At 61.5% G+C, this 25,026-nt stretch overlaps 1 protein-coding gene across 5 annotated transcripts; it reads right to left on the bottom strand.

Moving 5' to 3' along the window:
* Window positions 1-146: 146 nt before the first annotated feature.
* SRL (sarcalumenin) lies at window positions 147-24,882 on the bottom strand. Of its 5 annotated transcripts, none has more exons than XM_068420252.1 (8): window positions 24,798-24,882; window positions 15,503-16,633; window positions 13,709-13,807; window positions 12,791-12,886; window positions 10,060-10,095; window positions 5,622-5,738; window positions 4,666-4,899; window positions 147-3,953 (listed from the first exon to the last, which is right to left on the bottom strand). In XM_068420252.1, the coding sequence occupies exons 1-8, from the start codon at window positions 24,856-24,858 to the stop codon at window positions 3,142-3,144; spliced, it is 2,586 nt and encodes an 861-aa protein (XP_068276353.1). In that variant the 5' UTR covers window positions 24,859-24,882; the 3' UTR covers window positions 147-3,141. The 5 variants fall into 5 exon arrangements, with proteins under 5 accessions (XP_068276353.1, XP_068276354.1, XP_068276355.1 ...); XM_068420253.1 differs by having other exon boundaries at window positions 13,709-13,804; XM_068420254.1 differs by lacking the exon at window positions 10,060-10,095.
* Between the last annotated feature and the right edge of the window lie 144 nt (window positions 24,883-25,026).

Raw genomic sequence — 25,026 nt, 5'->3', positions numbered from 1 at the left:
CCTGCGAGGGATGGGCATGAGGCCGGGGTGTGGGGAAGGAGATGGGAGCTCCTGCCTCGCTCCCTGTGGCTGCACCCCCTCGGCCATCCCAGCCCCGGCGCTCGCACCGCACCAGCAGGAGAAACAGAACAAGCGTCTCCCGGGACTGTGTTTGGAAAATACCGGGTTTTATTAGACAGGCTGATGTTCAAGCTGACAGTTTTATCCCAATGCACACGATCACAGGCGTCTACATGGGCCTGTGTCCCAGCTCCCTCCCTCCTGCAATGCTCTCAGGTGAGATGCTCACCCCACCCCAGCGCCGCGGGCGCTTGGGGTTCCTTGGCAAAATGAGAAGGTCTCCCTGCTCCCTGTTTCCACTCCCAGAGCTCTCCTAAGAAAGCTCGGAGAGAGCTGGGCTGGGGACTGCAATCCTCTTGGGACTGACAGCGATTGGGTCCACGGGAGAGAAAACATCTCGGTGTCGGCGTCTTCCAGAGCCAGCACAGAGCCGTCAGCGTGCGTCACGGGGAGAAGAAACCAGCCCCGGCTTCAGCCCACCGCTGCCGTCGGTTTGGAAAGAGAACCCTGACGTATGACATCGGGAGGGGACAAAAGGGGTTTGGGTGTGACAGAGGAGCCCCAGCCAGGACACGGGCACTGGGGCTTTGCACAGGGTGTGTGGGTGCCGGAGGGAGGAGAAAGGGAGGTGAGGAGGCAGTGGGTGAGGAGGATAAAGCAAAGATAAGCAGAGAAGGGATGGGGAGAACGATGGGAGCGGCCCGAGAGCAGAGCGGTGGTGCCTTTGGGTTCAGGGCTGTAAGGGAGCATTGGAGCTCCTTGCTGGGCTGGGGGGGGCATTCCCTGGGCACCCCAGAGCCCACGGGCTTTGGGGGGACAGGGCAGCAAGGAAAGAGATGGCACGACACGGCGCTTGCAAATAGAAACGTGATTCAATAGAAACATTGATTGATATGATGAAAAGCAGCAAACCTTCGCTTGCCGTGACAGTGACACACAGCGTGACACGGGAACAGTGACAATATTCGCCTGTTTCTGTCTGTGTTTCTATTCCATTAGCTCTTAGGAAAACTGTGCAGACTAGCCCGGCGGAGGGGAGTGAGAGGCGGGGAGGAGTGGGTGAGACAGAGAGGGATGCTGATGAGCAACAGGATCGTGTACAAGAAGGAACAGCAGTGGAGGGGGCAGCAGCTCTGGGGCAGGTTCGAGACCTCGCAGCACTGACTCACGAGCACATCGCTTCTCTCCGGGCTGCTCTGGCTGCTGCTCTCTCTGACACCCTGCTTGCCTTCCCTCGGACCTCCGGTCCCCTCTGCGCTGCGCGCAAAATCCCTCTGCACAAGCCATGCCCCTTCCCATGCTTGGATGTAGATTTGGGTCTCGTCTTCATTAGTTCAAGTGCAGAGTCCTACCTCGAAGCAGAGGCAAGGAGCATAGAAGTCCCTGGGGCGGTGTCCCCTCACACTCACCTGGACTCAAGGGGACCTCTTCGTTGCAGCGCCTGGCCTCAGTGCTGGGTCCCACGGACCTTCTGCCTTAGCTCACGTCCCGTTGGGCACGTGGAGATGAGTGGCGCTGCCCTTCACACCCTTCCCATCACAACAGAGCCTTCCATTCCCAGCTTTCTCTTTTCCTCTTTCATTCCTTTTGCCTTTTTCTTGCCTCAGCTGGCACCTCCACATCTTGTTCCTCTCAAAGGTGAGTCCCTCTGCTCCAGAGGCTTCCAGGAGAGCAGCGCTGGCTGTGGTTATTTGGCAGGAGGAAGGAGAAAGGATGTTCAGCAGGTCGCTGGTGGGCTCGAAGGCACCAGTCTCCATCCAGAACAACATCTACCTCTTGGTGGGTTTGTGCTCGGCTCAGCAGCCAGCCATGCTGGCCATGGTGGCCAAGTGATGAGGCCACTCCTAATCCCCTGGCTTTCACTGACGGGTTTCAAGGTCAGCTGTCCATGGGGAATGTCACCCTGCTTGGGTGCTTCTGAAGCAATATTCCTTCTCCTCCCAGGACCGAGCGCCGATGCGCAGAGATGAGCCAGCAAATGGCTAAAATGGGGGAAGTTTGGTGAACAAGCCACAGAAACCTGCCTGGATTGTCCTAGGGAGAACAGACCAGCAGGAGGCAAAAAGGACGTGGCTAGTGACCCCCCGTTCCTGCCTCCCTCCACAGAGTGCAAAAACATGGGGGTCTGACTGGGAAAACATGGACTTGAACAAGGTCAAACAGCCAAACTCTTAACCCTCGGAGCCCTGCTGATCCGCAGGCTTGACTTGTCAACGTGGGTTTTTGAGGCTAATGGCACACGCAGGCACGAAGTGCCCTGTCTCTGTGCTGGCCCAGGGGAGGAAAACCTGCTCACGGCTCCCTGTGGGACTGTCTGATTTGGGGTGCCAGCCCTCCCCCTCCAGCACAGCTCAGCCAATGCTGTCAGCTCCTTTCCAGCCCACTTCTTCCTCTGACATGGACTTGCAAATCCCATCACTGCTACCTGTCTGGAGCTACAAATGCCCCTGCAAAAGCCCCTTCTTAAGGTGAACACCCAGGTGAAGGCTGCAGAAGTTCAGCTCAGCTGTTAAGTGAAAGGAGAACTCACAAGACGACCTAAAAGTCTTGGAAAGAAAAACAAGATCAATATTTGCAGAGATTTGTAGAATGTTTGTGCCTGAAAACAGCAGCTAGGGCCTGGCCTCTCTTTCCTTGCCCAGTGCTTTGTCCCGGGGCTCCCGGTGATGCCCTGGGTTAGTGTGTCACCACTCTCCCCTGTGCTCTCACGCCGTGCCCTCGTTCTCTCTCCCTGCCAGCTTTGGGGATGCAGAGGTTGAAATTCCTGTTCACGTGCTCTTGGCACCAGTGAAAAAGCAGCTACAGTTCTAGCTCACCGTGCATTGCTCATACTTACAGCTTAAACATTGCCTTCTACTCGAAAGAACAAAGATAAAATGTCAGGAGTTCACAGTTTTTATTCTCTTTCTCATGCCCACCCGTCTTCCCCTGCCATCGATGTCAACGACTCAAAGTCCTCATCGTACAGTAGCCTTTGCCAGCGTGGTGCTCAAAGGGTTAACAGACCACGGCTTCTTGGACAGACAAGACGTAAGCTCGTTCGCCGGTAGGAACACATGGATGATTATGTTACAGAACACCTTAGGGTCTCCTGTAGCGATTCTTTGGGGTTTCGCCACAGCCAGTGATGTCGCAGGAGAGAACGTTGGGCTTCTTCCCCAAGCCGATGCTGCCCAAGAGATCGGGAAGCTCGCGAGCGATGGCCTTCTCGATCTTCTCTAGGAAACACCCTCCCATGTAGGAACACTGCTGAGACAGCAGCTTGAAACTGGTGATGGGGTTGATGCCAAAGAAGTCCTTGTAAGCCTCGCGGTTGGGGAGGTCAAATTTGCTGACATTGGTCTTTGCCAGAATGGACTTAAAGATAAAGAACTTGTCAGGATCTTCCACAATGTCCCTGAACACCAGTTCTCCATCGCTAAAGAAGGTCATTTTGTCCTTGTAGGTCTGTAGATACCGATCGACCAAAAGGGCGTGGATGCGCACACGGATGGCATGCTGGCGTATGAAGGCAATCTTATTTTCCATCCTGTTCTCAATCACCTGGTTGAGATCTTCCAGGAGTGATATCTCTTCTTTGAGGAACAGGTCTTTGTGGGTGTCCGGCTGGTACTCGTGGGGCCAGAAGGAGCTCACGTACACCCTGGGCGGCTCCGTGACGTTGATGAGAGGAGCCAGGCTCCAAAATAAGGCACCATAGACTCTCATGAGCTCCTGGGTAGCCAGGCTGTCGGCTTTGTTCAAGATGATTCGGATCTGAGACTCGCGGCCCTTCAGCTGGCGAAACAGCATCTCCAGCTCCAAGCCCACGTCCAGCTTTGTAGGGTCAAAGACAACGAAGATGAGATCAGCTCTGTCAATGAACCACTGGCACACGTCGTTGAATGGGTAACCTTGAGGAGAAGAAAGAGAAATCCAGCAGAAATGGCCAGCACAGGATGAGTCCCTCCAGGTCAAGGGATAGATAAACCTTGAGCCTGCCGTGCCTCACGCCCTGTCTGGGTTGGACAGGGTGTGAGACACAGCAGACTTCCCATGCAGCCCTGAACCTGTTTCTCATGTGCTAAAAACACTTCAGAGTTTCTTGGCATGAAAACCCATCCCTGTGTATCTGGGCCTGCAAGTGTGTGTCTCCCTCAACCTCACCTCCCACCGTCTTTCTCCCTACTTGCTGCCCACAGATTCCTGCTGCTCCTGTGAGCAGATATTGGCCACATCATTGCTTTCCCCAGTGGGCACCAAGTGGGTCAGGAAGCTCTGCTGATCTCTCCTGGCATCCCAGGAGGCAAATGGGGCATTAAATACTGAGCCAAGGCAGACAATCAACAGCCCGAGGAGTCCCCAGGAGCCACCTTGCTGAAACACCTGACTGTCACACCCCCAATAGCAGAAGCGGTTGCTCTAGCTGATGACAGTCGGGGATGTTCCCCACATCCCAGCTGCTGCTGCCATAGCCATGGGCAGACAAACATCATCATCCCCTCCAATGCAAGATCCCTTTTGTAGCCTAGGCCTCTACCCCGTTGTGCTTCAGCCATCTTTGTGATCTCACATCGTTACGACATCTTTTCTGGAGTCCCTTAGATGAACCCAGTAAGCCCCTACCTCGTTCTTGCTGCTTGCGGTTTTCAATGATGCCTGGCGTGTCCACGAAGGTGACTCGCTCCAGTAGTTTGTGGGGCACCTCGATCCCTATCAGCTTCTCCAAGAAGTTCTGCCCAAACTTCTCCAGGGGCGAGAAGGAGCGGGCGCTGTCAGCAGCCATCACGATGCCCTCGATGGTCTTCAGCTTGGGGCCGTGCATGATGACAGTGAATTCGGAAGTGGTGGGTTCAGCCCCTGCCCAGCAACGAGAGGAGCAGCAGAGCTGTGAAATCCACCCTGGGCAATGAACGTGACAGGGCTGGCCTGGGACTAGCTGGGGGGCTCAGGAGCATCGCTCGCATGCCAAGAGATGCAGGGGAAGGCAAGCAGCGGGGCCATGAAATTCTTGCCCAGCCTCTTGAGAAAATACCAGCAGGGCTGTCTTCTGTGGGGACCGGTTGTTCTGGAGGTGGCCTGACTGTGCAAGGTGCCCTGGAGAACCACCTCCCGGGAGCCCTGATCACCCAGGCGCAGAACTGGCCACGGATGTCTGCCCTCAGCTGTGAGATGACATTCGTGGGAGCAGGGGAGAGGGATGGGGAATGGGTTTTCTCCTGGGAGGGCAAATTAATTTGCTCCACGTGAGGAGGGAAGGGGAGAAGACAAGGGCAAGTCGCCCTTGCGACGTGACCGCTGCTCTCACGGTCGGGGTCGGAGGTGGTGAGCCTGGTGCTGTGGGACGGGGATGCTGCGGGGTGAGATGCCCTCCTCCTCCTCCCTGGGGAGGGTGGACAGGCCCTGGGCCCTGGTGGAGAACCTCTCCCTCCACATGGCACCGCAGTCTGGACCGGCACGGATCAGACCACAACCTCCCTACTGTAACGGGGGGGTTGAAGAGACGTGGTGGGGAACCGCTGCTGCGTGGATGCAGAAATGCAGGTGCTGGTGGAGCAGGGAGGGAGCGGTGAGTGTGGTACCTGTGTAGAGCTGGTACGGAGTGTCGTCCAGCCCCAGGAGGTAGTTTATCATGGAGGATTTGCCGACGCTCCACGGTCCCAGGAATAGCACCATGGGCTTGGAAGTGATCTCCCCATCTGCGGAGAGGGGAAATAACAAGAGGAAGTGAAGAAACAATAGCCGTCGCCGCCGCGCGATTAACCCCCGGCTGTAACGAGCATCCCATCTGAGCGGCGCGGTGATGCTGCCGGGGAAACAGCCGCTGTGGTGGGGCCGCCAGCCATTCGCGAGCCAAGGCATCGCCCAGTGACGGGCCCCGGCGTCTGCGGGAGCGGGATGTCACCGTGCTCTGCGGGAGACCCCACCTCGGACCTTGTCTGACCTTCTCCGAGGTTTGGCCTTTCTTAGACTATAGGAAGACTTTGAGGTCATTTAAATCTTGTCTCGGCTCAATTCTGGTTTAGCCAGAGTGGATTCGGGGCTGGCTGCGGGGGGTGTTGTCTGAAGGCAGCCGCCGCAAAGCACGGGACATGTGAAGGAGGTGGCCATGCCGCAGCGGGTGAGCGCCTCGTGCAAAGGGAGCTGGCGTGGTTTAAGGAGCGGCGCTACGGCGCGGTGCCAGTAAGCGCGGGGTGAGCCTCGGGCCGGCTGCCTGCCTTGCATTGCCACCGTCCCCTCGCCAGGATCTGCCCCCGGGTCATGGCTCTGGTCGAGCTTGGGGAAAGGCAGGAGGAGAATGAACTACAGTCCCCATCCCACACTCTTCAGGTCCTGGAGTTTGCTGAGGGGCTCAAAGAGGCTGGTGGTGGGCCCATAGGGGCCTGTCTCCATGCCACTCGATCGGTCCGGGAGCACAGAGGTCCCCAGGCGCACGCAGTCGCTGCCCCAGGAGCAATCCCTGCTCGAGCAGGACTTGTGCCATCAGCCTGTGACCCCACTCCTCGACCCCCAGCCCCCAGGACACTCCTCCCACAGAGGAGCCCCTGGCCCGTGCCAGCCCCCAAGCCATGCCCAGGACAGCCGGGAGCCTGCTAGTCGGCTCGAGCCCAAGTCAGGCTAGAAATGGAAGTAAAAACTGGATGAGTGGGTTCCCGTTGGTCTGACCCTTCCCTGTCCCCATTCTTGTACCAGCACCGATGCAGCCGGATGAACCCGGGCAGGAGACAGTGCCAGGAGAGCCGTGGTGGCAGCTGGCAGAGAGCAGAGCAAGCTGCAGCCACCCTGCCACGGCGTCAGCCCAGCACAGCCCCAGGGTGTCCGCTACCAGCGGGGATGTGCCCCCTTCCCCCCACCCTCGGCAGCGGGGCCTCGCGTGCTTCCCCCCAGCCCCGTCCCGTGCTCAGGGTGGGAGAGGGTCTGTCCTGCTGCTGCCAGGGAAGGGGCTGGAAGTCACTGGAGGAGGTGGGAACTGCTGTCCCTCAGCCAGAGCTGAGCCTTCCCACATGGCCCAGGGCGAGGAGGTGCCCTTGGGGGTCCCACACTGCCCTCAGCACCCTCCCTTTGTCCCCACTCCTAGGGCAGAGCTATTGTCCCTGCGGTGGCTGAGAGCCCCCACTGCCCCATGGCTGCTGCCCACGCCGGAGCCAGCAGCTTCGCAGCAAGCTGGGGATCCATCTCCAAGGCAGGGGGGCCTCAAAGCCCGTATGGTGCTGAGCTCCCACTCCCGAGGGTGCTGGAGACCACTGCACGGCGGCTCTGCACCGACCCCATCTGATCACGGCTGCAGGATCGGGCAGAGCGTGCCAGCCTCCTCCTGCCTGCATCTGCCCATCCCAGGGCCACCGTGTCGCTGCTGGGATGGGAATCGGCTGGGGACATCTCTCCGTGGGGCACAGCTGCCCGTGCAGCTCAGCCCCCCTCCCCAAGGCTGCATCCGAACCAGGGGACGGCCCTGCCCGTTCCCTGCCTGCGAGCCGCGGGGATCCAGTGTCGTCTTCTCACGCGGGACAAAAACAAGTGTTGAAACCTCGGACTTTCGTTATTAATCATTCCTCCGTGCCACTCCATGGCTGCTGCCCTGTTCGCTTGCCAGCTTTAATTGGGTTTCGGAGGATGATGATTATTATTATTATCCCCTGTGATGTTGTGCCAGAGGTTCGAGGCGGGTCCCCGCGTGCTCTTTCGTAACGCTTTCCTGGCCAGGCGTGGCCGTGTGAACGCGGGCAGCCCGCGCGCCCCGGCTCCGCTCCACATCCCCACCTCTGCCCCGCTGTGCCGAGGCGGGCAGCGCTGGGGGCAGCCCCCTTGCCGGGTCACCAACAGCTTGTCAAGCCCAGCTCTAACCCTTTGCTTTGGGAACAGTCTGCTGGCACCCCACAGGCTTTTGTGGGCAGTGCCAGGCACAGGATCCTTGCGGCTCTCCGGGTAGCGCAGCAGCTCCGAGGATGTGAGGCTGTGCATGGGTCCTCCTTGCAGAGGAGAGAGCATCTCCCACCCAGGAGGGTGCTGGCCTGGCATCTGTCCCTGCTGTGTCTGTTCAGCACTGATCTGGGTCACCTTGATGGTCTGGCCAAGGGAAAAGAGCCAGCCCTTGTCGGCTGCAGGGCAGGGATGACGGCAGCTCCATCACGGTGGCTCTCTCCAGCCACCCTGTGGCCGCTCACTCCCAGCCCAGCCTGCCTCATCACTCCCAGCTCGAGCTCATCCCAGCTCAACTCATCCCAACTCAAGCTCATCCCAGCTCAAGCCAGGCATGTCCTTGTGGCATTCTCAGAAGCAGTCGCACGCTGGTGCACAATCAGGCTCTGCTTGCGAGCAGGGGGGTTCCTCAGACCTTGCACCCCTTCGTCTGTGGTCCTGCCTAAAACACAGCAGCTTAAAACACAGCTTCTCTGCGCTGCTGGGTTTGCGGGGTAAGGAGGGTGCTGTGGTCCGGCAAAGCACCTGGCAAACACGGCCAGGAAGGTCATGGCTCCCTCCGCAGAGCCTGCATTTGCCTCGGACTGTTCCGTTCTGGGTGTAGGAGCAATTTAGATGCCCATAAATGTTTTTTTTCCTAGTGCAGTGGCTTTCTGGGAGTTTTTTCCACATTGCTTGCAGCGCCGGGCTGCCCTTGGGTGGGAGCACCACTGCTCTGGGGCTGGGATTAACCCTGGGCCAGGTCTTCCCCCTCCTTGTCCTCAAGCCCAGCAGAAGCGCCTGGTGCCAGCTCACCCCACGTCTGTCCCGAGGATGCTCAGGCAAAGTGGAGGACACAGCAAACCTCCCTCCTCTCCTCGTTCAGACCGAGCCACAGGCGCAAAGGTCTTGCTTTGTCCTCAAACCACCTGGGAAGGCTAAAACACCTGGGGAGACCCTCGCAGCATCGCCCACGCTGCCACCCCATCCCTGTACCCCAAACCCCACTGGCCGCTGGACGCACTGCCCGGTAGCCCTCAGAGGGCCAGCCAGCTTGCTCGTGAGAAGCCACGAGTATCCGTGTGGCAAGTGCACAGACGGAGGGACAAGCCACCCGTGGGTGCGGGCCACCCGCACCCGCCTCCGCACGCCCACGCGAGCAGCACACGCGCTCGCCTGCGGGCGCCCGCAGCCAGAGATGAGATAAGGCAGCTATCGAAATACGCTATATATATCTACAGCCCTCCTGGCTGCCGGCACGCCAGGGAGCCAGAGGCCCTCGAGGCGCTGGCAGGGCTCCGCCGCGCCCGGGGCCAGGGGGTGGAGGAGTCCGTTTCGGCAGGATCCGGCAGCGGGGCCGTGGGGTAGGACACGGGGGCCAGAAGATGGAATTTCCCTGCCTCATATCGCAGCAGGGACATTGTCCCCGCAGCCCTGCACCGGACCCAGGGGAAGGGCTGGGCGTTGGCCGGTGCTTCTTGGCCCGTCTCCCATCTCCTGCTTCTCCGGGGGGGATGTGGCAGCTCACCCCGAGGACAGGCAGGGAGAGGAGCCAGCTCTGGCTCCCGGGGGGGCTGAGGCCGCTGCGCAGGGGCCAGCCTGTGTTACTGGGACAGCTGCTGTGGGATCAGCGGCTTAAACTGCAGCCGGGGGGGATCAAGGGTGGACATTTGGGAAAGATTCTGCACGTAGGAGGGTGAAGGGTGGGAAGAGCTCCCTTGCAGGGTGGGCTATCTGCTGGGCTCCTCTGGTTCATACCGTGGGTGGGAGATGGACCCACAGGGCCACCACAAACACCTCTGAACCGTCGCTAGAGGAACACGCAACCTTTTGAGTCTTAATCCAAGAGAGAAAGGCTGGTGGCAAAGCCTGGGTGAGGTGGGGGTGCACAGAGTCAGGCTTGGTACAGAGAAGTCCAGCAACACACGTGCCGAACTCTGGTAGGGCTGGGGACAGCGAGTGCCAGGGGACACCGATAACCGGGGTCTGACCCCGATGACTGGGGTCTGCTCGGTGCCTGGGAAGCGTGGGCCTGCTGGGGCGGGCGAATAGGAAAGCCAGGGGCCAGCGAAGAGCTTCGGCAGCGCTGGCAGCATGCAGGTAGCAGGCAGCGATACCAACCTGTGGCGGAGGAGCCCAGGGTGCGTCCAGGGTAAGCTGTTAGCAGGGGACACGGGGAGAGAGAAAAGGTACCGTGAGTCGAAGGAAGGACGCGGCTGCCTGGGTCTGGCCCTGGCCTTCTCATGGGCAGGAAGAGCCAGCGACGGCCACATTCCCAGCGGGAGAGAAGGAGTTACAGATGGTGAGCAACGAGACCTGTGGCTACCAGGACAAGCACTAAACCCCAGCCTGCCCTGCACACCGGGGATGTGGCTTGGGGGAATGTCTGAGACAGCACCCCAACCCTTCTGCCCCACTTAGCAGAGTTATCGCCTGCCCCAGCAACGTTCACCGAGCACAGGGAGCCCAACAAGCCATGGTTAGGACAGCAACCAACCCCGACAAGTGTCCTGGCCGCCCCAGTAGTGGGGTTACCCATCTCAGCCCTAAGGTGGCTGGTGATGGCAACTGGGATGTCATTCCTCGTACAGGCACGCTAATCAGCACGTACACAGTAATTAGGGTCACCAGCATGCACCACAAACTGGCACGACATCACAGCGAGCTTCCCATCACCAGACTGGGAGAGTCCCTCACCCTTGAGGTAGGGACAGTCCCTACAGGGTGGCCCCGCTGTGACCAAGCACGCAGGCGGACCCAGCCGGAGCGGAGAAGCAGGAGGGTGGCAGGGAGGGAAGGGAGATGGCACCTGCCAGGCTCAAACACGCTGTAAGCAGAGGGTCGGGGGGGAGGTTTCTGGGATGCACCCCTACAATTCAAAGCCTCAGGCTGACGGTGGCAGCCGCAGCTCCCCAGGACCGCTCATGTCCGTGGGCGTTGCTGTGAGCTGCGGGGAGCAGGGGGGCTCCTTGGGTCACACCAGCTGGTGCGCACGAGCGGAGCCGGTGGGAAGGGAGACAAAATGGAGGGCTGCCGTGTAATGGAGGGGTGAAGGTGCTTGCGCCGGCACCCCTCTATATTGGCTTACACCTCCAAAGGTCACACATATTCCATGACAGGCCTGCCCCGCCGCTCTCCCAGCTGTCCCACTCCTCCCAGCCAGCTGAGCCGGCAGCTCTGCGCCCTCCAGCCACCCCTGCCACGGGGGTGGGCGTGGGGGAGAGGTTGGGGGTATCTCCCAGCTCGCAGGGGCACCACCGATGAGATGAACCCCCTTGGGACAGGGCCACCGTGCAGATGAAGTGGCTAAAAAGGCTCCCTCAGCCCCACCATATTCTCACCTTGTAAAGTCAAGGTGGGCCAACCCTCTAACTCATTTGAAGGTTTCTCTAATTACACTGCTGATGAGGGATTGGGAAAAGCTGGGTCTGTGGGTATTAAAGGCAAACTGCTGGGCTTCACTTCTCCAGGCTGAGGTTGGATGTGCTAGGGTATGGTTGGGGTGTCAGAGGTGCTCAATGAGTTTGGTGGCAGGAGAAACATCTCTGATAGGAGAATGGCCAGGGCTTCTCATGGCTGACATGAGGGCTGGAGGCAACACAGCATCTGTGTGCCCTTTGCTGGTCTGTAAGGTGTGTATTGGGATGCTGTGACTTGGGTTACCTGGTCTGGGATTGTATCTGCACTGGGGGGTCTTCCCCACCGGCTCTAAGCTGGAGATGGGCTGGCTCGGTATGGAGATGTTCAAGCCTGCTTACATGTCTGACATGGATTTAGGAGTTTCAGTGGGGGTGCCTGTAAAATGGGGGTTCTGCTCTAAGGGGATGTGTCCCAGGGGTTTGCCTGAATGAATGTGGGACCCATGTGCTGGTGGAGCAGAGTCCCAGCTGCAAAAGGAAGGTCTGTGTGGAGGGTGTATGTAGGTCCTGTCTCACCACGAGGGAGGGCATGGCTTCAGGGTGGGTGAGGCTGGAAACCCGGGGAGAGAGGCAGAACTTCAGGGCAAGGAGGGACCCTGTCAGGAGGCTGCTGTGGGCAGGCAGCTCTGGGACATGGGCAGCAGGGACTCCAGCATCCCCTGCCTGCCCAGCCAAGGCACAGGAGGCATCTGGCCCTGGCTTGGGACAGGGCTTGAGTAGGGGCTCACAGGAGAGTTACCCCAGTGAAGAGGGACACTGGATTTGGGCTTGAGGCATCTGTGCTTGGAAAATGAGGCTGCTTGTGTCATATGGGTCACAAAAGCTTCTTGTGAACATCTTGAGGCCAGGGCTGGACTTTCTTCTTCTAGAGGGACAAGTGTACTGCTGGGGCTCAGCCCAAGCCAGTGCCTGTGAGACCTGCTCACCTCATCCAGGGTGTCTGGAATTGCCAAGGGGTGGAAATTCTAACTCCCAGGATGAGTGAAGGCTGCTGAGCTTGAGGGATACCCTGCCCACATGGCTGTGTCCCATCCTGAGCAGGAAGGATGCCAACTCCAGCCACCCCCAGGAAGCTCATCCCCAGCCTTGAGAGGTCCTAAGCTTCCTTGCCAAGCCCATTTCACTGGGCTGTGATCTCTGCTTGGCATGGGTACAGGGCATTGATGCTGAGCAGGTGGAGGACCCGAAGCAGGCAGGGTTCAATGCTCAGTCTACGCAGATGGTCCTGACAGCAGATGGGCTAAGGCAGATGCAGGAATGCCTGCCACTGGGTTCACTAGGGCACATTCTCTAAGCCCAGCATGTTCATGGCCTTCTTGGGAAGCTGCAAAGGAAGACAAACCATCCGAGCCTTTCCATGATCTGCCCTCTGTGCTGTTATCTCCATCCCAATGACCTGATGGTGCCGGAGACCCCGGTGCCCATGGCATTACCTGTGATCTCATGCTGCCTCAGCTCGTTGTATCTGTAGGACTGCTCCAGGGGCTTGATGGAGGAGTGGTAGATCTTCCTCAGCCGCTGCAGTACTCCTGCAGGGGCAGAAGCATGCGGGTGGGTGAAAGGCAAACCCCACCACCCTGGCTGAGTCCCTCCTAGGGAAGCTGCTGGGTGTTCCCCACAGATCTTGAGGGTGACTCAGCTGTGGATCAAGGGACTTGGCTCACAGTTGAAATTTTGGCCAAACAGATCCCAGTTCTGCATTTTGATGCCCTTTTCTGCTGGGCACAATCCCCATCTGCTGCTGGTCTTACACATGCCAGCAGCTGATGGAAGGAACATCTCTTGTTAATGCTGTTTAGCACTCAACACCCATGATCCCAAAAGCCCTCCACCACGGTGCCAGGGACTCATGGCACAGCCCCTAAGCTGCTGGCTAGAAGAAAGAAGGAGTTTTTTCCACAGCAGCTTTTATCACTCTCTTTCCAGTCTGGACTGCCCATGGGGCCAGCAGAAGCAAGCCTTGTAGTAGCAAAACCCAATAAATAATTGGAATAAAAACCCATACCCTTTATTGCAGGTTGCCCTGGGTTTCTCCGGGCAGCGGCGTGGCTGGCTCGGGCTGATGCACCATCTGCATTTTCCAGCCTCTCTCCCCTCCTAATTCTTGTACACCCTTGGGGCTGTCTTTAAAATACCTAAAATACGTTAACCCAAGAGCAGCAAAAGAGCTGTTATTGAAGATATGGTGTTGCTGGGCCTACAAGAAGTAAGGTTAAAGCCAAAACACTCTAGGGAGGGGAAATCACATCTGTGCTTTTGGTGCAGCAGAAAGGTGGGGAGCCTGTCCTGCAGGGATTGCCTGGACTGAAGGAGCAGGACACGCACAGCTCGGTGCCACCCGGAGCTCTCACCTGAGAAATCATCGGCAGGTTTCTCCTCGTTCAGCTTGAGGGTGCTCTCCAAGTGGGACCGGTCGCGCTTGGTCGGCTCGCTGGCATCTTCAACCTCTTCTGGAGGAAAAGGCAAGGAGACCTGTTACCGCTGGAGATAGGGACCCGGCACAGGAGCTCACACAAGCTGCTGCCGGGGAGAGGGCATGGGGCAGCACACACACCGCGAGCCCGCCGGGCACCTCGGCAGCCACGGTCGCCTTCGGCGCACCGCACGGTCTCTCCTTTGCAAAGGCTACTGGAGGCTTGGTGGGGGCTGCCAGGGCGATGGCTGCCGGGGGAAGCATCATGGGCAACTGCTCGGCTCTGAGGAGGGGCTGGCCACTTGTGGGGAGTGTGGGGGACGTGCCTGGAAGGGGGTCCTGGGGCTGGAGCGCAGTGTGAGCACGTGTGGCACCTGCTGCTTGACGGGGCCCCTGCCCACCCCTGCGCTTCTGCCAGCAGCTGCAGCTCCTCCGGGGCTGAGCCTGGAGGGCAGCGCGCTCTGCTCTGCCTTCCTGTCTGTCCGCTCCCCCCAGAAATTACATGTTGAGCCAGAGACACGAGGAGATGCGAGGCTGGGACTGGCTCTTGAGAGACCAGCCAGCCTGACCCACCCTGGCTGCGTCTCCTTTGCCAGCAGGATTGCTCCGTCCCATTTCTCCCATCTCTGCCCCCACATCAGGCTGGAGCCCTCTGCATGGGGCCCTGGCTTGGGGTGGCCATGGGGACCCCATGGTTTCATGACAGGCCGGGGGAGCATGAGGCAGCTGCCTCTGCCTGGGGTAGGCACCCTGGTGTCCCCAAGACAGGTGGACAGAGGTGTCCTCAACCTGGAGGTGCTGGCACACCAAGGGCCTCGTGTAGCTTCAAGTGCTTTTTGATATCGGCAGCTGTGTAGGGCTTTGGTGGGGGCTTGGGGACAGGTCTGGGGACAGACGTGTGCTGACTGGCTGGGCTGGGGATGCTGGGGCCAAGCGGGGCACCGCTGAGCCCTGGGACTGTGTTGAGTGTCTACCGAGCGTTGGGCTGAGGAAGACCTTTTGACTTGCCAAGTAAAGCCACAAGGACCAAACTGGGTTTCCGTTTCGGCACAAGTGGGAACTTTTTGAGCGGGGACGTTACAGATGGAAGCAGAAAAGAGACTCAGCTGGGTCCGAAGGTCACTGCTGAACCTGTGGGCCAAAGTCCACAACCGTTTCTAGGAAATCATGATGGGGGGTGTCCCTTTTCCTTAGCTAGCCTTTCACTGACTGGATGTGGCCAGAGCCGGTGCTTTGGCAGCTCATCGGTCTGAATTAGCTCTTCACACCTTCCCTACTAGGCAAGGGCTGGCGGACAAGAGACCAACCAGCCTGGGCAGCATCCTGCCCTTGCGCCAAGAAAGCTGGGGGTCTGGAGGACTCTGAGGGTGGAGGATAAAGAGCCTTTAAGAGGTCTGCGGGTGCTGAAAAGGGCCTGGGTGTTAAAAATCTTATCCGTGTCCACAGCCCAGAGGAGAAATCATGGGCTTAAAGTGCAGCGAGGGAGATGTCGGCCAGCTTTGGTATCGCTGCAACGAGCGCCTGCATCGCAGCCGTCCGTGGGCTCCTGCCTGCGCCCTCAATGCCCGCGGCCGGCCCAGCCGTGCAGCGGTTAGGGGCAGGCACGGGAAGCACAAGCGTTAGGAGAGGGCCATGCACTAGGCGCGGTTTAATGTGCCAAGCTCAGCTCCGCCGGGGGTTGATAGTAGGTCACTCTCGCTGCTACAGCACACCGACAAGAAAAGACTCCAACCTATCTGGCTGTGCTGGAGCTCGGCGGCAGCTGGGTGGGCGCTGAGGCCAGGTGGGCTCTCCGTTTCTGCCAGCAATGGCTTATCTGCAGGGGGGTCTTCTGCTGCTGGGGGGTTTTCCACCACTGCTGGTGGGTCTTCCACCACTGCTGGTGGGTCTTCTGCTGCTGGCGGGTCTTCCACCACTGCTGGTGGGTCTTCTGCTGCCAGTGGCTTTTCTGCTGCTGCTGGTGGGTCTTCTACCACTGGTGGGTCTTCTACCACCGCTGGTGGGTCTTCTGCTGCTGGTGGGTTTTCTACTGCTGCCAGCAGGTCTTCTGCTGCCAATAGGTCTTCCACCACTGCTGGTGGGTCTTCTGCTGCGTCTCCACAGGGTGGGTGATGGCAGCTGGCAGGGCCAGCCCTGGCTTCTCCCTTGCTGGCAGCTGCTGGTTTGCCACGGCCCTTTTTGCCAGAAGCACCGGCCGCATCTTTGTTGCTCCCTTCAGCTCTATTCTCTGGCCCTGCGCATTCTTCCTCGGACTCTCCCTCCTCCTCGGACTCTCCCTCCTCCTCGGACTCTCTCTCACCTCTATCTTCCTCAGACTCGCCTTGTTCATCTTCCTCAGACTCGCCCTGCTCGTCATCTTCCTCTGAGCTCTGCTCACCCCCTTCCTTTCCCCCCTCGGGAGCAGACGCTGCTCTTGACTCCTCCATTTTCTCTTCCCCAGACTGCCCTTGCTCCTCGGAGGCTCCTTTCTTGGCTCTGGCCTCCTCATCCTCCCGGGAACGGAAGCCATCTTGCGGGCCAGGCCCGCGGTTCCCTTCATGATGCGCTGCCTCAGGGGTGGCCAACATGGCGTCGTCCCCTGGGCCCTGGGCCTCGCCGGGCCCCTCCTGGCCCTCCTCCATGGTGCTCTCCTCTGGCTGGCCGGTCCCTGGCCCCAGGTCCCCACTCAGGCCGCCCGAGGGCTCTTCCTCCCCTTCTCCGCGTTCCTCCTCAGCAGCACCGGGCAAGGAGGCGTTGGCAGGGCCACCATCGTGGTCCTCCTCGGGGCTGCCGTTGGCCGCCTTCTCCTCCAGCCTGGGCTCTGCGGCTGGCAGGGGGCTGTCAGCAGCGCTGCCGACATGGTCCGTGCCGGGGGCGTGCGGCTCTAAACGATGAGAACAGCTCGGTCAGTCTCACCCGCACCGGCATGTGGCTACTGGGGCACCCACCGGCCCCCTGACAGCGCCGGGGGGGCCCTGAGGGAGGATTTGTGGCTGTTACCAAGAGGTTTAAACTCTTTCCTAAACCTTCTCTACTTCCAGCTCAATTTTCTGTCCCTGTCGCAAGAAGCTGGGTGCGAAGAGGTGTTTGTGGGGGGGCAAAGCCAATGCTAGCAGGGGGCCCTACGGCTGCGCTGGCCATGGCTGCCCGGAGCCATGGCTGCCCCCTGCTGCGAAGCGCTGCAGGAAGGCGGCGAAGCAGCCCTAAAAAATGGGGTGGGAAAGGAATAACAAAAAGCGTAGCTTGAAGGGGCCGCGGGCACTTGGCAGGTGAAAAGGGTCCTTCCCCAGCCCTGCCTCGGGAGAGCATCGCGCCGGCTGTGGCGGGTGGCTGGGCGAGGGGGAGGAAGGGTTGAGGGGGAGGAAGGGGCGAGGGGCTCCTGCCGTTCCGCAGGCAGGGCCTGACCCCGGCAGCCGGGCTCGGGAGCTATTTATTGTGAGCATCCCTTCACTAGGAAAGCATTTGCCGCACCGTGCGGCTGGCGGGGACACAATGAGTTTGTGCTGCAGCCCGGGAGAAGCCGTCTGTATTTTCCATAGGCCTCACAACTGCAATTTAACATTAGTCAACGGGTGCCAAAAATAAAAGATCACCAGCTCTACTGTCTCCGTTACAAACAGTTGCTGCTAGTCTAAATAATCCCCCGAAACGTCTAATGCCTGCATGCCAGGGAAGTGTTTCAGAGGAAAATCATTCCTTTGCACTCCAGCTGGCAAGCAGATGCCAACCAGGAAAAAATGCCACCTCCACCCAGGCTGCGGGGAGGAGCGGGGCACAACCAGCCCACTGGCAACCAGCCCTCTCCTCCTGCTCCTGCGCCGCGTCCGTGCTGCGGAGCCGCGGGGCTGCATGTCCCGCAGAGCATCGGCGGAGCTGCGGCGCTGGGGCTCGCTGGGCTTGGCCACGGGGGACCGTGGTGGCCGAGCGCAGGAGGGGCTGAGCCAGGGTGGGCGCGGTGCCAGCCCCAGACCGCTCAAACCAGTTTGGTGTGGCCAGGGATGCCGGGCAGGTGGTTGCATCTCTATCCGTGCCGGGGCTGGTGGGGCCGATAGCCGGGAGCCAGGCGGGGACAAGCTGTGCCAGCGGTGGGCGGGTGGGAGGGACAGGCTGCACCTCGGCTTGCTGGGGTTTCCAGTGCAGCCTGGCACGGTGGAGCTGCCGCCACTACGGCCCCTTGCCCTGCCGAAACCGGATGCGTGGGTCACCGACCTCCCCGGTCCTTTGCTGGCACACGGCTCACAGGTGCCTCTTGGCTCCCCGTTCAGCTCCCAGCCGGAGGGAGACAGGTCCTGGGCAGCTCCCACCTGCCTCCCTCCCACCCGGAGCACCCCTCTCCTTCGGTCACCTTCCCCCGGGACTCCTCAGGGTGCCCAGCCTGCCAGGAGCCACTTGAAGGGGAATGTGCTACGTCTGACCTGCAAAGCCACGGGTGGCCACTGGCCAGCACGCCCCTGCCTGGCCACAGTGGCCTGGAGACCATCCTGGGTCTCCTGAGGGTCCCCTTGACCCATGGGGACAGGGATACTCTCAGCTTGACCCCAAAATAGCCAGTGACCTGGAGGGCTGGGAGAGGAGTGTGGCTCCTCGGGCGGCGTTTGGGGAGGGTGAAGGTGGGTGCAGGAGGAGCAGGGCCAGGCAGAGGAGACCCCGCACATCCCGAGGGCTTTGTCTGGGGTCTGTGTGTCCCCTCTGACCCAATGCAGGGGGACAGAGGGGCCACCACCCACCATGGCCAGGCACAACAGCAACCGCAGCACCCGCTGTGAGCCATCCCTCGTGGGAGAAGGGAAATCCCCAAGCACTCGGACTGGGATGGTCCTCCCGGTGTGCTGGTCACAGGCTTTATTTCCCGTGACCTTCAAGGTCTTGTACAAAAGTCCCCCTCCCCTCTCCACCTCCTTCGCCCTCCTGTTTCCCCTACATGGCCTCCAAATCCATCACACAGCGAATTGTGCTGACCTGCAGATGAGCAGCGGAATGGGCCGAAGGTTACGGGCTTAACACCCTCCACCGCGGGCTAAAAATACGGCCCGGCAACTGTACGGGGGACGCAGCAGGAGCAGCTCAATGAGGGGTGGACGGCGAAGCACCAGCCCCTCGGCCGCTGGCCCCAGCCCCTCGCCGTGCTGCCAGCCAAGGGTGACGTCCGCCCGCACCCAGGACCCGTCCTGTGGGTCCCCGGGAGGGAGCGGGGACAGCCACATTGTAAAGTGACACCGGGGCTCCCCTTGTTCGCGCCCTGCATTGTGCCAAGTGGCCGGGTGGCATCGGAGAGGAGCCCTCGCCCCGCTCCCCTTGGGGACCTGCCCTCCCAGAGGGTCCCCAGCTCGCGCTGCCCCGAGTCTCACACCTGGGGACACTTTCTTCAGCGGTGACAGCACCGCGGGGCACAACTGTGGGGACAGAGAGCTCACAGCGGGGCCCCACGTGCCACAGGATGCCAGCGCCGGGAAAAACCCGTGTGGGAAGGATGGGGATGGCTCCTGGGGGCTGAACATCACCCAGCCACGGTGTCCCCTCCGTCCCCGCATGGGAATGGCAACGCCCCGGCGCCAGCATGGGTCCTGCAGGAGGGACAGCCCCGAGGGGCGCCGGGGCAGGGGCTGGCTGGGGGGACAGATGGGCACAGGTGGCCCCGGGAGGGACGTTCTCACCCTCCGGCAGAAATAGGAGCCCCGAGCGTGGGGCCGGCTTTTCGCACGCCCCTGGCCCCTGCCTGGGTCCCAGCGGCGCGGGGCAGTTATCCACCGGCTCCGGCAAGTCCTGCTCCCCCGTTGTCCTCCCAGCGGGGTTTTGGGGGGAGCCTGCACCCCAAACCGCTCCGTCCCTTCCTTTTTGGGGAGAGGCGAGGCCGAACGAAGCCCGAAGGCTGTGCTTTGTTCTGACAAAGCCCTTTAAACCCTTGTGGAAAGCGGCTGGGCCCAAAGGAGCCACGCTTGGCCCTGGCCGCGCGGGGGTCTGCTGGGGACGGGGTGCAGCGCCTGGGGTCACGATGCCCCGCGCTGCTACCAGCCAGCAGCCTGGCTGCTGGAGAAAGTAAGTTGAGGCAGATTATCCCTGTGAGCTTGACCTTTCTGCGACCAGTAACCCTTCCCAGGCGGCTGGCGGGGCCAGGGGACCCCGAAGTGGGGGCTGTGCCCCTCACCCGGGCTCAGGCCTGGGCGCCCCAGCCTTGCAGCCCACCCCGGGGGCTCTTTGTGGCAGAGGACGGCATCTCCTCCTCGCTCTTCCCGTGCCTCAGTTTCCCACTCTGTGCCAGCACCACTGCTGAGCCCCGCGGAGGAACCGCCCGGGGCTTTATGCCCCTTGGGCAGCTCCGATGGCCCCGCCAGTGCCGCAGGCTCCGCAGCAGGTGGGAGCCCAGCTCCAGCACCAGTTTGGAGCTGGCCAGGCCAACACCTTCACCAGCTGGGAGAGAAAAACGTCCCAAAGTGGCTCAAGAAGCCCCAAGGACACAGGCACAAGGGCGGTCAAGGCTGGGGTTGGCTCTCCAGACCCTCGTGCACCCCAAAGCCACAGCATCCCATCCCGGAGGCTCTGTCATCCCAAGGCACCAGCAAAACCAAATATTTTCCCTTTTTTTTCAATGCAGAGCCCAGCGGGGGTATAGGAAACAGCTTTGTCAGACTAACTTGACCTCATTTGTGGAGGAGATTTTAAGTTTAGTTGAAAAAAAAAATACAAATCGGTTTGATTTCTATAAATAGTCAGCTGGAACCGCGTGGTATTTTGATTAAGGAAGGGTAAAGAAACCTCACCAGGACGCACCGAAGGGATTAAAACCAGGCTTGGAGCTTTCTAAATATAGAGATGGAAATGGGGAATCACTTCTGCGGGGTGGTTTTTTTCTGACAGTCTCCCCGCAGGGTGCCCACCTTAAAGATGTGGAAGAAAACCTGAGCTCCTGACTTGCAGAAGACACGAAGATCAGGGTGGTGGAAGATAAAGAAGGTGCAACGCCCTGTCCAGGGGAGATCCGGGTCTGTGAGTGCGCAGGGAGTGAGGAAATGGCAGGGATTTTGGCACGGACTGGTTTGGGTTGGAAGGGACCTTAAAGCTCATCCAGTTCCAACCCCCTGCCACGGGCAGGGACACCTTCCACCAGACCAGGTTGCTCCAAGCCCCATCCAACCTGGCCTTGAACACTGCCAGGGAGGGGGCAGCCACAGCTTCTCTGAGCAATGCTGTAGGTCGAGGAACATCGACTGCCAAAGCTCGGGGTGCCCAGCCAGAGACTCCCCGGCCCCTCCGCCAGCCCCCGGCACACGAGCTCACCGGCTTCCTCAGGCCATCGCTTACGAGGGAAATGTCCCCGCGGGCTGAAAATAGCCCGGCGGAGCCCTGCCAAGGCCCCCGCGCCCGCTGCAGCACCTGGGGCACGGGCAGGGTCACGGGCCGTTCGGTCACCCTCGGACCCGCCGGCCGGGCCGGGGTTTGGCAGGGAGCTGGCGCCCACGTGGGGCTGGCAGGTCGGCAAGCGGGGACATGGTGGGGACACGGGGACATGATGAGAGCACAGCCCACCCAGTGTTGTCCCCAGGTGGAGCGCAGCCCTCCCAGCCCCACACCATCCTGCTGGTGCCCCTGTGCCACCGGGGATGTGCCCAAGCGAGGTGTCCCAGCCGTCCTGCCCGGGTGGTTGTCACCTACACACCCAGCCAAGGATGGCTGATGGGAGAGAGTGACACAGCGCAGCCAACCTGCCCAACATCCGCCTTGCTTTGCTCGGCCAATGCTTTGGGAGAGTCGGGGCACCCATGGGGGGCGGGATCTCCTCCAGGTACCAGGGGTGTGACAAGGATGTAGGTGACCAAGATCTGTGGGTGGCTGTGGCCCACCAAGCCCCTTGCCTCGCTGTGGCCATGGCACCCAACAGTAGTGGTGCCTGTGGTTGTGCTGATGCTGGTGCAGGGGGGTGGAGGCGAGTCTGGTGGGGGTCACTGGGACACAGAGGTCCCTCATCTCTGGGGAAGCTTGTTACCCTGAGGGGCATTTGCCTGGGATGGTCAGGGCAGGGAGTCCAGGGCTGGCAGAGCTGGAGCTCACCCATGGGTGCTGCATCCTGGGCCCCGAGTCCACCTGAGGTGACACAACCCCAGTGGTGGAACCCACCCCAAGGTGTTCTGTCCTGGGAGGTGGAGCCCACCCCGAGGTGACATGTCCTGGGTGATCGAGCCCACCTCAAGCTGATGTGTCCTGGGTGATGGGAACCACCCCAAGATGCCATGAGGACATGGTGATGGAGCCCATCCCGAGGTGACACCTCCCAGGATGAGGAGTCCTGGCGCCGGTGTCACCAGGAGGTCTGTGTGCCAGCCCCGCAGTGCCCTCTGCTCTGGCTGCAGGAGGATGCCAGCGTGCCAGGGCTTTCCTCGACCCCTTGCCCACCTTGGAGGTGGTGACGGCACAGCCCGGCGTAGCCCTCCCACTCAAATTCATGATGGCTGGGGGGGGGCAAGGGGTCACTAGGGTGAAGCTGCCGAGCATGGTGGCTGGGCACTGCCCTGCCAGCATCCCCATGGCCCACTCCCAGTGGCCACGGGGACTTGCCATGGCCACAGGGACTTGCCATGGCCACCCAGCCTGGAGGCGGTGGCCGCGCTCTGCCCGAGGTGCGAATGTGGGGAGAAGGAGACCTTCCCCTGGGCAGGAGCAGGGATGGAGCAGCGGGTGAGCGCCCTCACCCTGAGCCACCGCCCAGCGGTGGGTGGGTCCCTGGCCCCGGGGAGCAGTGACAGGGTCCCAGTGGCCCCAGGCGTCACCAAACCCTCCGGGCACTGCAGTCCTGGCAGCGTGTCCCAGCGCTGCAGGGCACGGCAGAGGGGACAGGGAGCCAGGGGACTCTCCACCCTCACAGCCAGCCACGGGGACCCCCAGGGACCCGGCTGTTACGCCCAGCCGGGGGCATCACTGCTAGAGGGGGGGATCCAGCTTTGCCCAGCCCCGTGTGTCCCCATCCTCCCTCCCCGGAGGGACACCACCGCCAGAAACCCGGCTGGGCTCAAGCAAACTCCGGCTGCACCGACCCTCCACGTTGGGGTGACCCTCCATGTTGGGTGGTGACCCTCCACGTCGACGCTCGGCCGTTACCCCCAAAAACGATCATCTTTACCCCAGAGATCCCCCACTGTGCTGAGATGGAGGGCGGGACGGTTAACCCGGCCGTGTCCCCACGCGCTGGAGGAGCCACCCCAAACCCTGCCCTTGCCCCCAGGACTGACCCCACCACAATGCTTCGGTGAAGCCCCAGTTCCCCGCCGGGCTCCCTCCGCCTTCTCCTCACCAAAGGGGGGTTAAATGGGAAGACAAGGGCCAAAAATGGGAAGACAACCCCTCGCTGAGCCACCTCCTGCACCCCAAAGGAGCCCAGGTCCGACAGCCTGACGGTGCCGAAGGAAAACCCAAACTCATCCTGCAGACCCCACCGGTCCCCGTGGCGCAGAACCACGGGCAGATGTGCCACTGCCTGCATCTTCTGCCCAAACCTACAGGACCAGGGTGAAATATGGGACCCCCTGATAAGCTGGAGACACTGAGGGGCTCAGGGGGCTCCAGCCAAGCCCCCGGAGCTGGCTCTGGGGCTGCAGACCCCAATGTGCCCCTGAGCCTCTGCCAGGCCAGGGGATCCTGGTGCTGGGCTGGTGCTGGTGACGGGGTGCCCGGTCCCATGGCATCACCCCTCGCTGGGGGCTGCCTCAGCTCGGCCGTGCCAGCCTCCGTCCAGCCAAGGGCTGGGCCAGTGGTCACCCACCATGGTGACAAGCCCCCGATGTTCCCCAGGGCCCCCAGCCCAATCCAGGGTGGCACCAGCCACTAACCATGCTCATTGAGGACCTTTCCATTCCTCCCGTCCCCAGACCCAACCCGCGGCCCCGCAGAGGTCACTCCACCGCCGGTGGGGTCCATCGCTGGCCCCAAACCCCTTTTATTCCCAAGAATGGTCCAAGATGTCCTTAAAAGGCCAAAACTCGGCGGGGCCGGGGGTGCCGGGTGCTGGAAGGCGGCAGCTGCGGGTGCCCGCGCTCGGGGCCGCGGTGGCGCGGGGCAGGGGGGGGCCGGTGGCCGGGGGGGCCGGGGCGGCTGCAGGGAGCACAGTGTCCCCTTACACGGCTGTTTCCATACTTAGCCGCCCCGCTCGCGGCAGCGCGGCCGCCGGAGCCCGGCCAGGCACAGACCCGGCCCAAATTAACTCAAGGGCAAGCAAGGGTACGGGCGATGGCACCCGAGGGACGCCCGACGGGGGACGGGGGTGCTCAGCGGGGCCGGGACAGCTCGGGGAAGGACAGCTGGGGGCCACCCAAAGTCCTGTATTGCTTGGCAGATCCTTGGGTGGGGGGGAGACCCCCAGGGCGAACAGCCCACCCCATCCTGCCCCAACTACGGGGTGCCCCGGCAGCCCCCCCAAGACCCCGCAGCGCGAAACCGAGACCCCTCGGCACCCATGGGTGACATTGACCCTGCGCACGTTGGCGGCAGCACAGCCCCTGCGCCCGCCCTGGCTCCGGAGGGGGGACCCCAGCCTGTGCCCCCCCTCAGCCCCACCTGGCTGCTGTGTTTCCCTGAACATTTTGGGGTGACTCTGCAGCCCTGGCAGAGCTGCTGAGGGGCCCGGATGGCTGTACCCCTGCCACCCCGTCCTGCTCCTGGCACCCACTCAGCCCTGGGGCGCAGGCTGGGCTCACCAGGCACCCCGGAGCCTCACCGGCACCCCAGAGCCTCACCGGCACCCTCAGTCCCGCCAGCACCTGTAGCCCCACTGGTACCCACAGCCCCATTGAGCACCCACAGCCGCAGTGCCACAGGTGCCCACAACCCACAGGCACCCATGGTCCCATGAGCACCCCCAGCCCCATGGGGTGCCCTCGGCCCCATAGGCACCTACTACCCTACAGGCACCCACAGCCCCATGGGCACCTGCAGCCCCATGGGGACCCATAGCCCCCTTGGGGACCTGCAGCCCCATGGGGACCCCACAGCCCTGCAAGCACCCACAGCCCCGTGGGGACCCCCACCTCTGCAGGGCCCCCCAGCCCGGCGAGCGGCCGTACCTGCGGTGCCAAGGAGCAGGAGCGAGGCCACGCAGCAGCAGAGGAGGTTGAGGCCCTTCATGGTGGCTGCCAGGAGCTCCCTGCCCCTCGCTGCCTCTATTTATAGGGCGGCGGGCGCGGGGCAGGGCGGCAGGCGGGCAGGCAGCTGCCGGCACAGATGCTGCCGCGGCCGCTCGGCCGCTCCCGGGGGGCCCTGGGGATGGGGACAGGGATGTGGCACAGTGGGGAA

Source organism: Nyctibius grandis, chromosome 30, assembly GCF_013368605.1.
Source record: "Nyctibius grandis isolate bNycGra1 chromosome 30, bNycGra1.pri, whole genome shotgun sequence".
Lineage (NCBI taxonomy): Eukaryota > Metazoa > Chordata > Aves > Nyctibiiformes > Nyctibiidae > Nyctibius > Nyctibius grandis.
The sequence above is the reverse complement of the archived record's forward strand: the minus strand, read 5'-3'. Positions and strand labels throughout refer to the sequence as shown.